The 14,198-nt window shown below is 47.5% G+C and overlaps 1 protein-coding gene across 6 annotated transcripts; it reads left to right on the top strand.

Annotated features, from left to right (window-relative positions):
* Nucleotides 1-164: 164 nt before the first annotated feature.
* On the top strand, nucleotides 165-13,980 carry THAP8 (THAP domain containing 8). Of its 6 annotated transcripts, none has more exons than XM_042230843.2 (5): nucleotides 165-356; nucleotides 11,398-11,590; nucleotides 11,702-12,058; nucleotides 12,255-12,278; nucleotides 13,386-13,980. In XM_042230843.2, exons 1-5 carry the CDS (start codon nucleotides 274-276, stop codon nucleotides 13,524-13,526), a joined length of 798 nt encoding a protein of 265 aa, XP_042086777.1. In that variant the 5' UTR covers nucleotides 165-273; the 3' UTR covers nucleotides 13,527-13,980. The 6 variants fall into 6 exon arrangements, with proteins under 6 accessions (XP_042086777.1, XP_042086775.1, XP_004015258.2 ...); XM_042230841.2 differs by having other exon boundaries at nucleotides 12,255-12,308; XM_004015209.6 differs by lacking the exon at nucleotides 12,255-12,278.
* The last annotated feature ends 218 nt before the right edge of the window (nucleotides 13,981-14,198 follow it).

Below are 14,198 nucleotides of genomic sequence, written 5' to 3'. Positions count from 1 at the left end.
CAGAAAGGTCTTGACGACACCTCTTCCCCAACACGTGATGAAGGCCCGCGTCTCAGAGCCGGCTTTGCTTTATCCACTTGCCACGTGATGTGGCAACGCCGTCTGGCGCGTAATACGCAGGCGCAGCTTTCCTTCCCTCCGCATGTGACGAGGACCCAAGGGCCGTCACGTGAGGCAGGCGGCAAGCGCGCAGGTGGGGCGGGGTTCGGCGGCGCCTGGTGAGGATCAAAGTGCGGCTGCAGACCGGGCAAAACCCAGCTGGGCTGGACAGCCATGCCCAAGTACTGCCGGGCTCCGAACTGCTCCAACACTGCGGGCCAGCTGGGCGCGGACAACCGCCCTGTGAGCTTCTACAAGTGAGCGCAAGCGAGGGGCGGGGCTTAGAGGGAGGCGGGGGCTAAGGGCGGGGCAATGTGGGGCGGGGCCCGAGGATAAATGCGGCGGCGCCAGGCTTCTGGTCCAGGTTGCAGGTATTGGAAGCAGGGTTAGCTGGCTGAAGGGACGATGTTCCCCGCGTTTTACTTGCAGTAAAAACGGTACACGTAAACGTGCAAAGGTATGATACAGCAGGGATAGAAGATTAACTGCAGGTAGTGAACGGGGCGAACGGAGGAAAGGGAGGGCTGTGTAGAGGAGTGAGGTTGGTCCAGGCTCAGAAAGAGCTTACAGTTGCCCACTCGTCATCCCCACGAACTTGAGGCATCTCAAACTCAAAACATCCGAAATCGACCTCCTGACTCTCCCAGAACTTCCCATAAGCTTTCCTATCTAATAGCTTTCCATCCTTTACTGTCTTTCAGGCTAGAAATGCTTAAAACCAACTTTACTTTTTTCTCACACCTGAGAAAGTAAAACTTAGCTTGAATTTTTAAAACAAACCCCAAAAAACCTGCCTTCTAATTTATTTAGGTGGGATAACAGAGATGGGAAAAACTGGCTGAAGAGTTAATAGGAAAAAAATTTTTCTTAGGGACGTGCTGCAGATGTGAAGTAGCAAAACTTCCCTTCTTTAAGCAACTACTGCTTTTTTACTAGGAAGCTTTGTTCTCTAAAATCATAGGCTATCACAAACGTTGCTGTTTGAAATTACAACAGTAGGAATAAAACATCTTACTTAAGGCCTGGAGAAGTTAGGTCGCTGTGACACAGAGAAGCAGCCTTGATTTACAGTCCAGGTTCAAAGCTTCAGGTAAGGGGTTTCTGGACACAGTAGTTCATATCTATCCAAACTTTATTGCTTCCAAGGAGACAGAACCTGGGCCCACTTTGCAATCCAGGTCTGATATTGATCCATTTGCTCACAGTTCTGCTCTGCTTTGATCTTATCCAAACACTGTTTCACTTACATTTCATCTAAACTTTACCCATCCCCCAAACCCCAATAATGATGCTTCCCAGGTGGCGCTAGTGGTAAAGAACCCAACTGTCAATGCAGGATATGTAAGAGACCTGGGTCAGGAAGATCCCCTGGAGGAGGGCACAGCAGTCCACACCTGTATTCTTGCCTGGAGAATCCCATGGACAGAGGAAGCTGGCAGGCTACAGTCCATAGCGTCACAGAATTGGACATGACTGAAGCGACTTAGCATGCAAACCCCGATAATAATTATTTTCCTCTGTTTGATGAAATTCCCCACAGTACTTCTGGTGTGCAGTTCACTTATTGCCATGGTAAATAAACCTGACTTTATTAGACTCCAGGTTTGTCCCTGGTGGCCTTAGTCTAAATGGGCCAGGAAACATTCCTCATCTGGTCCATCAGCAAATCCTGTTGGCATTCCTTTTAAAAAAAAAATTCTTTTTAAATTTATTTTTGGCTGCACTGGGCCTTCCTTCATTGCTGCACACAGGCTTTCTCTACTTGAGGTGAGTGGGGGCTACTCTCTAGTTGTGGTACCCAGGCTTCTCACTGTGGTGGCTTCTTTTGTTAGCGCAGGCGCCAGGGTGTGGGGGCTTTAGTAGTTGCATGAGTGTGCTCAGTAGTTGTGGTCCACAGGCTTAGGTGCCCTGAAGCACGTGGAATCTTCCTGGACCAGGTGTTGAACCCATGTCCTCTGCATTGGCAAGTGGATTCTTAACCACTAACCACCAGGGAAGTCCAGGCTCTTCCTTTAAAGTCTATCCAGAATTGACCACTTCTCTCCCCCATCTTTGCCCCGACCCTGGCATTGGCCACCTCCTGACTGCACTATTTTAGTAGGCTCTCCATTTGACAAGCTGCTCCCACAGTCTGTTTTCCACGTGCAGTCACAGGGGACTGGTAACCCCCTGAGTCAGATCAGGGCTTAGATGCCTCCCCTGGCTGCCACCTGACTGTATAAAAGACAAGAAGGTGAGGCTGGAGCAGGCAGAAAGCAAGCCCACGAAGCCCTACAGGCACTGGATCCCCACTGTCTGGCCTTGTCTCCTCTCTCCTGCCCCTTATTCACTCCATGCCAGTGTCCCTGCCTGTTTGATGTTCCTCTAGCATGCCAGGCACTTTGTTGCCCCAGGGCCTCTGCACAGAAAGTTCTTCTCTTTATGACCACTACTCTGTAAAATGATAACCCTCTTCCAGTACGTGCATATTTTCTTTACTCGCTTCCTGCTTTATTTTTCCCTTTGACCTTAACACTGTCTGGCATAACACACGTTTGATACTAGGTTGGCCAAAAAGTTCATTTGGGTTTTTCCACAAGATTGTATAGAAAAAGCCAAACGAACTTTTTGGGCAACCAAATATATCCGTTCATTGTCTCCTCCATTAAAATGTCAGCTTCTTGAAGGCAGGGATTTTTGTCTGTCTTATTCCCTGTTGTGTCTCTATCACCTCGAACAGTGCCTGGCACATAGTGGGTGCTCAGTAAATATTTGTTGGTTTAATTAGGTGAATGTGTCTCATATGAGCTTCCCAGGAAACCCAGAACTCCACATCGCAGCTATTCTTTGAGGGACCCTGTTTCAGGGCAGGAGGAGAGTAGAGTGGTCTTTGGAACTGAATCAATATGTCCAGACTTGCTTTTTAAAATGTATCACTCTGAGGTGCATATGTGTGCTAAGTTGCTTAAGTTGTATCAGACTCTTGTGACCTTATTGACTGTAGCCTGCCAGGCTCCTCTGTCCGTGGGATTCTCCAGGCCAGAATACTGGAGTGGGTTGTGTGCCCTTCTCCAGGGGCTCTTCCAACCCAGGGCCCAATCCACATCTCTTGTGTCTCCTGCATTGGCAGGTGGGCTCTTTACCACTGGTGCCACTTGACACCATTTATTAATTCAGCAACCTTGAGTGTCTCCTGTAGTAAGCCAGCCCCTGCTGGACACAAGGGACACTGACACATCTTGTTCCTGCCCTGACGGAGCTCATGGAAAGGTGCAGGGTCAGTCACTGACGAACTGAGGACACAAAGTGATCCTCTTTTCTTCAGCACCACTGCCCCCAGTTCAGTTCAGTTCAGTTGCTCAGTCATGTCCGACTCTGCGACCCCATGAATCGCAGCACACCAGGCCTCCCTGCCCATCTCCAACTCCCAGAGTCCACCCAAACTCAGGTCCATTGAGTCCGTGATGCCATCCAGCCATCTCATCCTCTGTCGTCCCCTTCTCCTCCTGCCCGCAATCCCTCCCAGCATCACAGTCTTTTCCAGTGGGTCAACTCTTCGCATGAGGTGCCCAAAGTACTGGAGTTTCAGCTTCAGCATTAGTCCTTCCAATGAACACCCAGGACTGATCTCCTTTAGGATGGACTGGTTGGATCTCCTTGCAGTCTAAGCGACTCTCAAGAGTCTTCTCCAACTCCAACACAGTTCAAAAGCATCAATTCTTCGGCGCTCAGCTTTCTTCACAGTCCAACTCTCACATCCATACATGACCACTAGAAAAACCATAGCCTTTACTAGATGGACCTTTGTTGACAAAGTAATGTCTCTGCTTTTTAATATGTTATCTAGGTTGGTCATAACCTTCCTTCCAAGGAGTAAGCATCTTTTAATTTCATGGCTGCTGTCACCATCTGCAGTGATTTTGGAGCCAAGAAAAATAAAGTCTGACACTGTTTCCACTGTTTCCCCATCTATCTCCCATGAAGTGATGGGACCAGATGCCATGATCTTCATTTTCTGAATGTTGAGCTTTAAACCAACTTTTTTACTCTCCTCTTTCACTTTCATCAAGAGGCTTTTTAGTTCCTCTTCACTTTCTGCCATAAGGGTGGTGTCATCTACATATCTCAGGTTATTGATATTTCGCCCAGCAATCTTGATTCCAGCTTGTGCTTCTTCCAGCCCCCAGTCTATACAATTAATCCATGCTTTAACTCTACCCTCTGATACTCCCCATCCTGCAACAATCACAACAAAACCCCTCTTTGGAAATACAGTTACAAATGCCAGTGACAGAATCCTCACTAAACTATTAGGAAATAAAGAAAGGAAAAAAACCCACCACGTTCCCAGTCTGACTACTTCTTATCACCTCTGCTATCACAGTGTAGTCCAAGCTGTCATTCTCTTAAGATTTTTTTTTTTAATGTGGACCATTGAAAAGTCTTTATTGAATTTGTTACAGTATTGCTCCTGTTTTGTTTTTTGACCATGAGGCATGTGGGATCTTAGCTCAGCTCCTTGACCAAGGATCACACCCAAGCCCCTTGGATTAGAAGGTGGAGCCTCAACCATTGTACCACCAGGGCAGTCCCTGTCATTGTCTCCTAATGAGATGCTGTTATAGTTGCTTGCTGATCTCCCTACTTGCACTCTTGCTTCCCTTATAGCAACAACAGTAATAACTTATCTAGAGAGCACTTACTGTAGGCCAGGGACTGTTCAAGCTCTTCACACATAATAATGAGAACAGTAATGACTGTACACAGCAGCCAGGTGACCATATAAAAATCACTCCAGGGAGTTCCCTGGCGGTCCACGGGTTAGTGCTCCACGCTTTGACTGCCGAGGGCCCGGATTCAACCCCTGCGTGGGGAGTTAAGATCCCACAAGCCACTTGGTGTGGGGGGAAAAAAAAAATCAGTTCACATCTGTGTTGCTGAAATCTCCACCAATGGCTGCCAAGCTGTTCCTCACACAGGCTGACCAATTCCCACCTCAAGGCCCAACCCTGAATCACTGTTGCAGAAGCCATTTAGCTAAGAGTTTGATGAGAAGTAGGCTCCAAAGTAGATTCCAGAGGGCATGGATGCTAGAAGGAACAAGGTGAAACAATGAGCAAAGTACTGGGAAATAACTTGAAATTCCTGCCAGGGTGCCAAAGGAAACATTTCATTAGCTGTGCTTTAGACCCTTTTAGCACACAGGAACAAATGACAGTCGTCTCACGGGGGTGGGTGTCTATGGGGTGTCTATCAGGTATGAATTGCAGCTGTCTGGCAGTTAACAAAGTCCTGAAATAGTAGTGGCTTAACCAAATTATGGGGTCTGTAGGAATCAATCTGGCCAAGTTATGCTACAGTAACAAACTCACCGAAACTCAATAGCTTATGGCAACAAAGGTTTATTTCTCACTCAGACTAATGTCCTTGGCAGGCCATTGATGGCATTTCTCTACTGTATCTTAATTAGGGGCTCAGGCTGGAGGAGCTGCCCCTAGGTGGAATGTTGCTGATCTTGTGGGAGGGGGAAAAAGAGAAAGTGGGGAGAAGTCTCCCAGTGGCTCCTGGTAACATGTACTTTGAAGTGGCCCATGTCACTTTAAACTGCTTTCACAAGTCTATAGCAAGCATCAGGTCAGTGGAGTGGAAATGTATCTCTGTGTGGGGAATGGTAGCAAATGTTTTGAACAATAATTCAGTCTACACAAGGTTTGTTTTTCTCTCATATAAAGCAAGTATGTAGGTTGGCAGACCAGCACTGATGTGGCAGCTCCATAGTCATCGGGGATGAAGGTCCTGTCTTTCATATCCATCCTCCAGCTGCCACGTGCCCCAACCATCATGCCCTACCATTTCTGGTAGGGAGAAAAGGGAAAGGAGGAAGAGTAAAAGGGACTCAACTCTAAACCAAGCTGGTCCACTTCACAAAGCCTTCCCAGAAATCCTACCCAATGATTCTTCATCACTGGGCATTGCAACTGCAAAGGATGCTGGGAAATGTAGTCTTTTTTGATAGACCTTTAACCATCCTGATGACATTTTGAATTATGTTAGTAAGGTAAAAAAGAACTAGCAGCACTCTAGATAGAATGGCTAACAAGACTAAAATATTTCTACATATAAAAAAAGATTGGCTTAAGGTAGGTAAGGCTTAAGGTCCACTTAAGGTAGATTTTGAGAGAGCGACATTTCCTATTATAGATGTTGCTATCTAGAGAGAACAAAAGAGAATAAAAATAAGACCAAATTAGGAAGGGGGTTTTAAATGATATTCCTTTCCTCCTTTGCCCCTTGAGCTGCTTCTGATTCCACTTGAGGTTGCTTCCACATTTAAAGTACCATCTCAGATGTCTCACCCAACATGGAAATATTCATTCGCCAGGACTTAATTCCATGGCCCCACAATGGCAAAGAAACCCAGGAAACAGTCATTTCACAGGGCACATTATGGCCTCAAAAAAGTTGGAGTTTGTTAGTAAGGATATGGAATAATCCTTTGGCAGTCTCTGCCTATTACAGGGTTATTTCATGTCCAGGCAGAATGAGGCTGGTGAGAGCAGCTGGATCTCAGATGGGGGCTGAGGAAGAGCAGCAGCAGAGTTCCTGGCTCTGTGCCCTGGGGTTCTTCTCTTGGGCTGCCATCACTCCCCTCTGAGTCAGCCCTCAGTCCTCTTTGACCAGCTAGCCACCACTGTCTGCCTTTTGCCTGAGGAGTCTTGCTCTGCACCCCACCACCAACCTCTGTCCATCCCATCCACCTCCTCCCCGCAGGTGGCCTCTTTAACTTCTTATGTGGCTTTCCCAGTGTTTCTTTATACAAATACAGTATATGTTGGTTAGTGTCCTGTGGCTGCTGTTTCAAACTGCTGGTGGCTTAAAACAATAGGAATTATGCTATCACAATCCAGGTTGGTTTTACTGGGCCAAAATCAAGGTGTCAGCAGGGTTGCATTCCCCAGGAGGCTCTAGGAGAAAATCTGTTTCTCAGTCTTCCAGTTTCTGGTATCCACAGGCATTTCTTGGCTTGTGGCCACATCACCCCAGTCTCTGCCTCTGTGGTGACATTGCCTTCTCCTCTTTTGTCTGTGGTAATAATATATTCTTTCACTTCCCTCTTAGAAGAATACTTGCGGGACTTCCCTGGCAGTCCAGTGGTTCAGATTCTGTGCTTTCACTACAGGGGACAGGGCTTCGATCCCTAGTCAGGGAACTAAGATCCCACATGCCATGCGGTATGCCAAAAAATTAAAAACAAAAAACAAACTTGTGATTGCATGGAGGACCAACCCGGATGATCTCTGATAATTTCCCCATCTCAGGATCCTTAATCACATCTTTTGTCATGAAATGCAGTATTCACAGCGTCCAGGATTGGGACAAGGATGTCTTTTGCGGGACTATTATTCAGCCTACCACAATTGTGAAAGCTGGTGTACTCCATTTGGAACCTTTTTTCACATAATATCTGCCTAAAAATAGCATTTCAGTTCATACAGTGCCTCCAACTTATTTTAGAGCTCATAGTATTCTTTTGTGTGCATGTGTTTGAGTTTATTTATCTTGTCTCCTATGGATGGTACTGTCCCCTACTTTCTAACACTTCTTACTCTTTTTAAGAAAGAGGGTACAGACCTTATAGCCCTCAGCCTGTTAAGATATCCGGGTGTTTTTATGGTTAACTCCTATTTATGGAATTGAGACTGATTTTCCATTTTCAATTGTGATTTAAAGATACCTAAAAGTTTCTCTTTTAGGTATCTTTGTTTAATACTTAAAGTTGGTCAATTTTTTAAAAAAACTTGTCATTTTGTATTGAGGTGTCACCAATTAACAATGTTGTGATGGTTTCAGGTGAACAGCTGAGGGACTCAGCCATACCTATCCACGTATCCATCCTCCCCCAAACTCCCCTCCCATTCAGGCTGCCACATAACATTGAGCAGAGTTCCCTGTGCTATGCAGTAGATTCTTGTTGGTTATCCATTTTAAATATAGCAGTGTGTACAGGCAACTATAAGTTCATTCTCTTTCTGTTTTGTGAGTAAGTTCATTTTCTATCATTTCTTTTTAGATTCCACATATAAGGGATGTCATATGATATTTCTCCTCTAACTTATAAAATTGCTCAGTTTTAAGAAAAACATTAAGTAAATAATGTCACCTTGTGGAAGACTTTGTGAAGGGGGGATGTGGATAACTATTAGTTATCTAATGCTTCATAACATTTAGCAGCTTAAAATAAACCTTTTGTTTTAAACCTCACAATTTCTGGCAGCTACCACAGGATCAGCTGGCCAGAGCTTAATGACACCAACAGAGGTCCGTCTAGTCAAGGCTGTGGTTTTTCCAGTGGTCTTATATGGATGTGAGAGTTGGACTGTGAAGAAAGCTGAGCGCCGAAGAATTGATGCTTTTGAACTGTGGTGCTGGAGAAGACTCTTGAGAGTCCCTCAGACTGCAAGGAGATCCAACCAGTCTATCCTAAAGGAGATCAGTCCTGGGTGTTCATTGGAAGGACTGATGCTGAAGCTGAAACTCCAATACACTGGCCACCTGATGCGAAGAGCTGACTCTTTGGAAAAGACCCTGATGCTGGGAAAGATTGAGCACAGAAGGAGAAGGGGACAACAGAGGATGAGATGGCTGGATGGCATCACTGACTCAATGGGCAATATTGGAGTAGGTAGCCTATCCCTTCTCCAGCAGATCTTCCCAACCTAGGAATCCAGCTGGGGTCTCCTGCATTGCAGGTGGATTCTTTACCAAATGAGCTATCAGGGAAGCGCGAATAATCATTAAGGATTTGATTTAGGTCATACTGGAATGGCCTAGTGGTTTTCCCTACTTTCTTCATTTAAGTATTAATTTTGCAATCGGGCTCATGATCAAGCCACAGTCAGCTCCCAGTCTTGTTTTTGCTGACTGTATAGAGCTTTTCCATCTTCAGCTCCAAAGAATATAATCAGTCTGATTTCAGTATTGACTATGTGGTGATGTCCACATCTAGAGTCATCTCTTGTGTTGTTAGAAGAGGGTGTGTGCTATGACCAGTGTATTCTCTTGGCAAAACTCTGTTCGCCTTTGCCCTGCTTCATTCTGTAATCCAAAGTCAAACTTGCCTGCTACTCCAGGTATCTCTTGACTTCCTACTTTTGCATTCCATTCCCCTATGATGAAAAGGACATCTTTTTTGATGTTGGTTTTAGAAAGTATTGTGGAATCATACAGTATTAGGACTTTTTTGTGACTGGTTTATTTCACTTACCATAATGTACTCAAGGTTCATCCATGTTATATAGCATGTGTCAGAATGTCTTTCCTTTTTTTTTTTGGCTGCACTGCCCAACGTGTTCCCTGACTAGAGATGGAACCCATGCCCCGTGCAGTGGAAGCATAGAGTCTTAACCACTGGATTACCAGTAAAGTCCCAGAATTTCTTTCTTTTTTAAGGCTGAGTAATATTTCATTGTGTATGTGTGTGTATTGTGTATATATATATATATATATATAGTGTATGTATGTGTGTGTGTGTGTGTGTGTATGTATTCCACCTTTGTTAATACATTCATTTGTTGATGGACCCTTGGGTTTCTTCTACCTCCTGGCTATTTTAAATTATGCTGTTATGAACATGAGTGTGCAAATATCTCTTTGAGACCCTGCTTTGAAGTTTATTTTGGGGGGCATCTATATCCAGAAGTAGGATTTGGATCATATGGTAATACTGTTTGCAGTTTTTTGAGGAACTACCATACTACTTTTCATAGAGGCGTCTCCATTTTACATTGCCACCAACACCACACAGGGTTCCAGATTCTGCATATCCTTGTCAATACTTGTTATTTTCTTTTTTTCTTTTTAATACAGTGGTTATTCTAATGGTTATGAGGCAATATCTTGTGGTTTCAGTTGGCATCTTCCTAATGATAAATGATGTTGAACATCTTTTCATATGCTAGTTGCCATTTGTATCTTCTTTAGAGTCTATTCAAGCCCTTTGCCCATTTTTTAATCAGTTAATTTTTTGTTGTTGTTTAAAAACTTTTTGTCATGTTTTCAAGCAAACACAGAAAATAGTGTTGTTTAAATGAATCCTCATGTATCTATCACTCAGTTACACCAGTAGTCAACATTTCACTAATCTTTTTCTTCCACTTTCCTCCCACGTACATCTTTAATGCAGTATTTTAAAGTAAATTCCACTTTTATTCATAAATATTTCAGAATATTTTCCCAATAGATGACTGTTTTAGAAGCTTAAATCAGTGTAATGATCACACCTAGCAAAATTAACTTCTTACAATTATTTAATAACCAAGTCATGTTCAATTTCCCCCAACTGGATTAAAATGTCTTTTTACAGAATGGTTGGTTGCAGAGGAAGCCCAGATCTGCCTTTGTGTTGATGTTTCTTAAATCCCCTTTAAACTATAGCCCCACCCTTGGCCCCATGAATATAGGATCTCCCACGTTCTAGATTAGTCCAAGAAGGCAATGGCAACCCACTCCAGTACTCTTGCCTGGAAAATCCCATGGGCAGAGGAGCCTGGTAGGCTGCAGTCAATGGGGTCTCCAAGAGTCGGACAGGACTTCACTTTCACTTTCACTTTTCACTTTAGGTTCCTGTGGAGGAACAGATGAGTGGGGAGGGGATAGTGGCCATGGAAGAGAGACCAGGAAGGAGACTGGAGGCTTTGGGGGATAGACAACGGATTGTGGGAAAGGTGGGCTGATGTTGGGTGTTTAAAAGGTGAAAGTGAAAGTTGCTTAGTTGTGTCTCTTAGACTGTTTGTGACCCCATGAACTATATAGTCCATGGAATTCTTCAGGCCAGAATAGTGCAGTGGGTAGCCTTTCCCTTCTCCAGGGGATCTTCCCAACCCAGGGATTGAACCCAGGTCTGCCACATTGCAGGCGGGTTCTTTACCAGCTGATCCACAAGATGGAGCCAAAAAATTAGATATGGGTAGAGGCAGAGGTGGGCTTTCCTAGTGATTCAGATGGTAAAGAATCTGGAAACCCAGGTTCCATCTCTGGGTGGGGAAGATCCCTAGAGGAGGGCATGGCTATCTACTCCAGTGTTCTTGCCTGGAGAATCCCATGGACAGAGGAACCTGGTAGGCTACAGTCCACGGGGTTGCAAAGAGTCGGACAGGACTGAGCGACTAACACATACACAACTTGGTTGGGAGGCATGGCCAGACTCTTGCCCAGGGTAGGCAGAGGTTTGGCCCTCAAGGCTCTCTGGGTGTGCGCGTGCTGGCAGTTGCCGTGGGGCGGGAGTTGGACCTGACATTACTGACCTCGCTCCCCTGGCAGGTTCCCGCTGAAGGATGGCCCCCGGCTGCAGGCCTGGCTGAGGCACATGGGCCGTGAGCACTGGGTGCCCAGCTGCCACCAGCACTTGTGCAGCGAGCACTTCGCCCCCTCTTGCTTCCAGTGGCGCTGGGGCGTGCGCTACCTGCGACCCGACGCTGTGCCCTCCATCTTCTCCCGAGCGCCGACCGCCCAGGTGAGCTGGGGAAGCCCTGTAGCTGGAATCGGATCCCCAGCCCTCCTCGCCTGGGGAGTTTTCCCTTGGAGTCTGGCCCTGATGTCCCCCACCCCGCGCCTTGTCTTCCAGAGGCAGCAGAGTTCCCGAAGCACGGAGAAACCCATCATGGCTCCGCCTCTGCAGGTGACCCCATCCTTGGCCCCTGGGCCCGTACAGCTCTTGGTGCTGGAGCCAGCCTCCGGGGCCCCCGAGGCTCCAGCCACCGTGTTCCTGACGCCCCTGTCGCTTCAGCCGGCTCCCGCGGAGCCGCGCCGTGGACCATCGGCCCAGCAACCCCGGGCCGGGCTGGGCGCGGCGCTGGGCGCGCTGCAGCGGCGGGTGCGGAGGCTCCAGCGGCGCCACGAGCGGCACCAGGCGCGGCTGCGGGCCCTGGAACAGCTGGCGCGGCAGCTGCAGGCGCGGGCACACTGGGGCCGGCTGTGTGCGGTGAGTGCCCCGCCTGGCTCACACAGCCCCAGTGTTTACGTCTAGAGTCCAGAGTTGAAAAGTCACATTTCACCCAGGTTTCCAAACTGCTGCCGTGAAAAAAATCAATCTGGCAATGCTAAGCAACTATGGGCGGGAGCTGAGTAGTGGCTGCTCCCTTTATTAATAATACTTAAGCACCCCTATTCTCTTCTAGGGGGTTTCCCAAGTGGCACTGGAGGTAAAGAACCTGCCTGCCAATGCAGGAGAAGTAAGAGACGTGGGTTGGATCCCCCGGTCAGGAAAATCCCCTAGAGGAGGGGACAGCAACACATTCCATTCTTGCCTGGAGAATCCCATGGCCAAAGCAAAGTTTCCCAGAGTTTACTGCTGGGAATTTTCTGGGGTGGGAAGTGGAGAGGATCATGTTTTTACAATTCAAAAATTGGCCAGGCCTTTTTCCTCCTTAAAATCCCAGGGGCAAACTTGTCCCAGGGCTCTTGTTCCTGCTTGGAAAAGGGAGGTGGGGAGGAGTTTCCGAAAGCCCCTGAGGTGCCTCTGTAGCTGAGGTGTCCTCACCTGACAGCCAGTGGGGTGGACCTGGCCCACAGATACCATTCATTTGGCCTCACTAATGCTTTAACATATTTTCTGGCCTTTCCCGAAGGCTCAGCAGATCTAGCAGGACTGGGTTCATATCCCAGATGGTAGCAGTCAGCTGGAGCTGCAGTGGCCATCCCTGGAGGCTCTGTTTGAGACTGGCCTGAACCAGCCATGCACCAGACGGACATGCTGGTGGGGGAGGGGAGAGGGACAAGCACAGAACTCAGACTTGGGCCTGAGGCTCTTCATGGAGCCTGCCAGGGCCCCTGGGCTGACGTGTGTCTCTCTCTGCCTCCCCTGGCCGTCTTCCATCCCTGTTTCTCAATCTCTTCTTCTCTCTCCCACATTCATCTTTGTCTTTCTGCCCCCCGAATCTCTCTGTCATCCCATTTATCTCCCCATTTCCCCGTGTCTCTTCATCTGCCTCTTTGTCTGTCCCCCATACCCCTGTCCCTGTCTCTCTGTCCCTGCATTTCTCCCACCCCCGTATCTGTCTCTCCATGTGTCTGTCCCCCTCATCTCTGTCCGTTTTCCCATACCGCCTCGTTCCCTCCTGAATGTCTCTCTTGTTCTCACCTCTCTCTCTCTGCCCATGTCTCTGTCTGTCTCCTGACACCCCCTCCCCTCTCAACCTCCCTGTTCCTCATGGTTTCTCCCCCTGCCCCCACTTCTTCCTTCCCTCCTCCCCTCCTCTTACTTCCCTGTGTCCTCCATCTCTACTACTTCTTTCCCTGGGATGGCCCAGCTCCCTCGACCTGAGGAATCCCAAGCCTTCACCATCATCTGTGGAGGGCCTGACATTGCTGTGGTCCTTGCCCATGGTCCTGCACCTCCCACGCTGGACGCCAAGCCTGAGCTCCTGGACACTCAGACTCCCAGTGCATAAGGACCGGGCCAGATAATGTCGTGGGAAGGATGACAGAAGACAGAGGAAGAGACACACATCACACATAGGCCTGGCCCGCATGCCTGGGGCATAGCACTGCCTCCCTCAAAGGCCTGGCTCCCACCACCTCCTCCTAGGAACCCCTTGAACTTTAGGGCCAACCTGGGCCCAAGACCTCTGTCAGCAGTGATGACCCTGGGTACCAGGTCCCAAACCCACCTTCAATCTTTGTGGTCAGTAAAATATTCTCAGAGCAGGACAAGCATTGTTTGCTTGGGGAGAGTTGTAACTGGTGCTGAAGAGCCCCTCATACCCTTTCCCAAGACTGGTGCCAAGCTGGGGATACAGCAGTGAACACAGCTGACAAAAGTCCTGTCCTCATGGTGCTCCAATTCTGCTTGAGTAGAAGATGAAATAGTGAACTAATAAACAATATAATTTCAGACTGTGATAAGTGCTATAAAGACTGAATGAAAATATAATGGGCTGCAGCGAGGCGGGTGTTGGGGGGTGGTGTGGGCAGAGGGAGGGAGGGAAGATTCTCTAAGGAGACTGTTTGAGCAGAGATCTGGATGATGAAAAGGAGCTGGCCTGGAAGGCATGCAGACTAGATGTTCCAGGGAGAACAGCCCTTGTTCTAACAGCATCATCTAAGGTGTAAGCTGGAGGAGG

The sequence above is a fragment of the Ovis aries genome, chromosome 14, assembly GCF_016772045.2.
Source record: "Ovis aries strain OAR_USU_Benz2616 breed Rambouillet chromosome 14, ARS-UI_Ramb_v3.0, whole genome shotgun sequence".
Lineage (NCBI taxonomy): Eukaryota > Metazoa > Chordata > Mammalia > Artiodactyla > Bovidae > Ovis > Ovis aries.
The sequence above is the reverse complement of the archived record's forward strand: the minus strand, read 5'-3'. Positions and strand labels throughout refer to the sequence as shown.

Excerpts from the sequence above, each read along its gene's own strand:
- THAP8 (XM_060398575.1), top strand. The coding sequence starts at position 274 with ATGCCCAAGTACTGCCGGGCTCCGAACTGCTCCAACACTGCGGGCCAG. Across the intron at positions 357-11,397 it reads CGCCCTGTGAGCTTCTACAA|GTTCCCGCTGAAGGATGGCC; the intron begins GTGAGCGCAAGC and ends CTCCCCTGGCAG. Across the intron at positions 11,591-11,701 it reads CCCGAGCGCCGACCGCCCAG|AGGCAGCAGAGTTCCCGAAG; the intron begins GTGAGCTGGGGA and ends CTTGTCTTCCAG.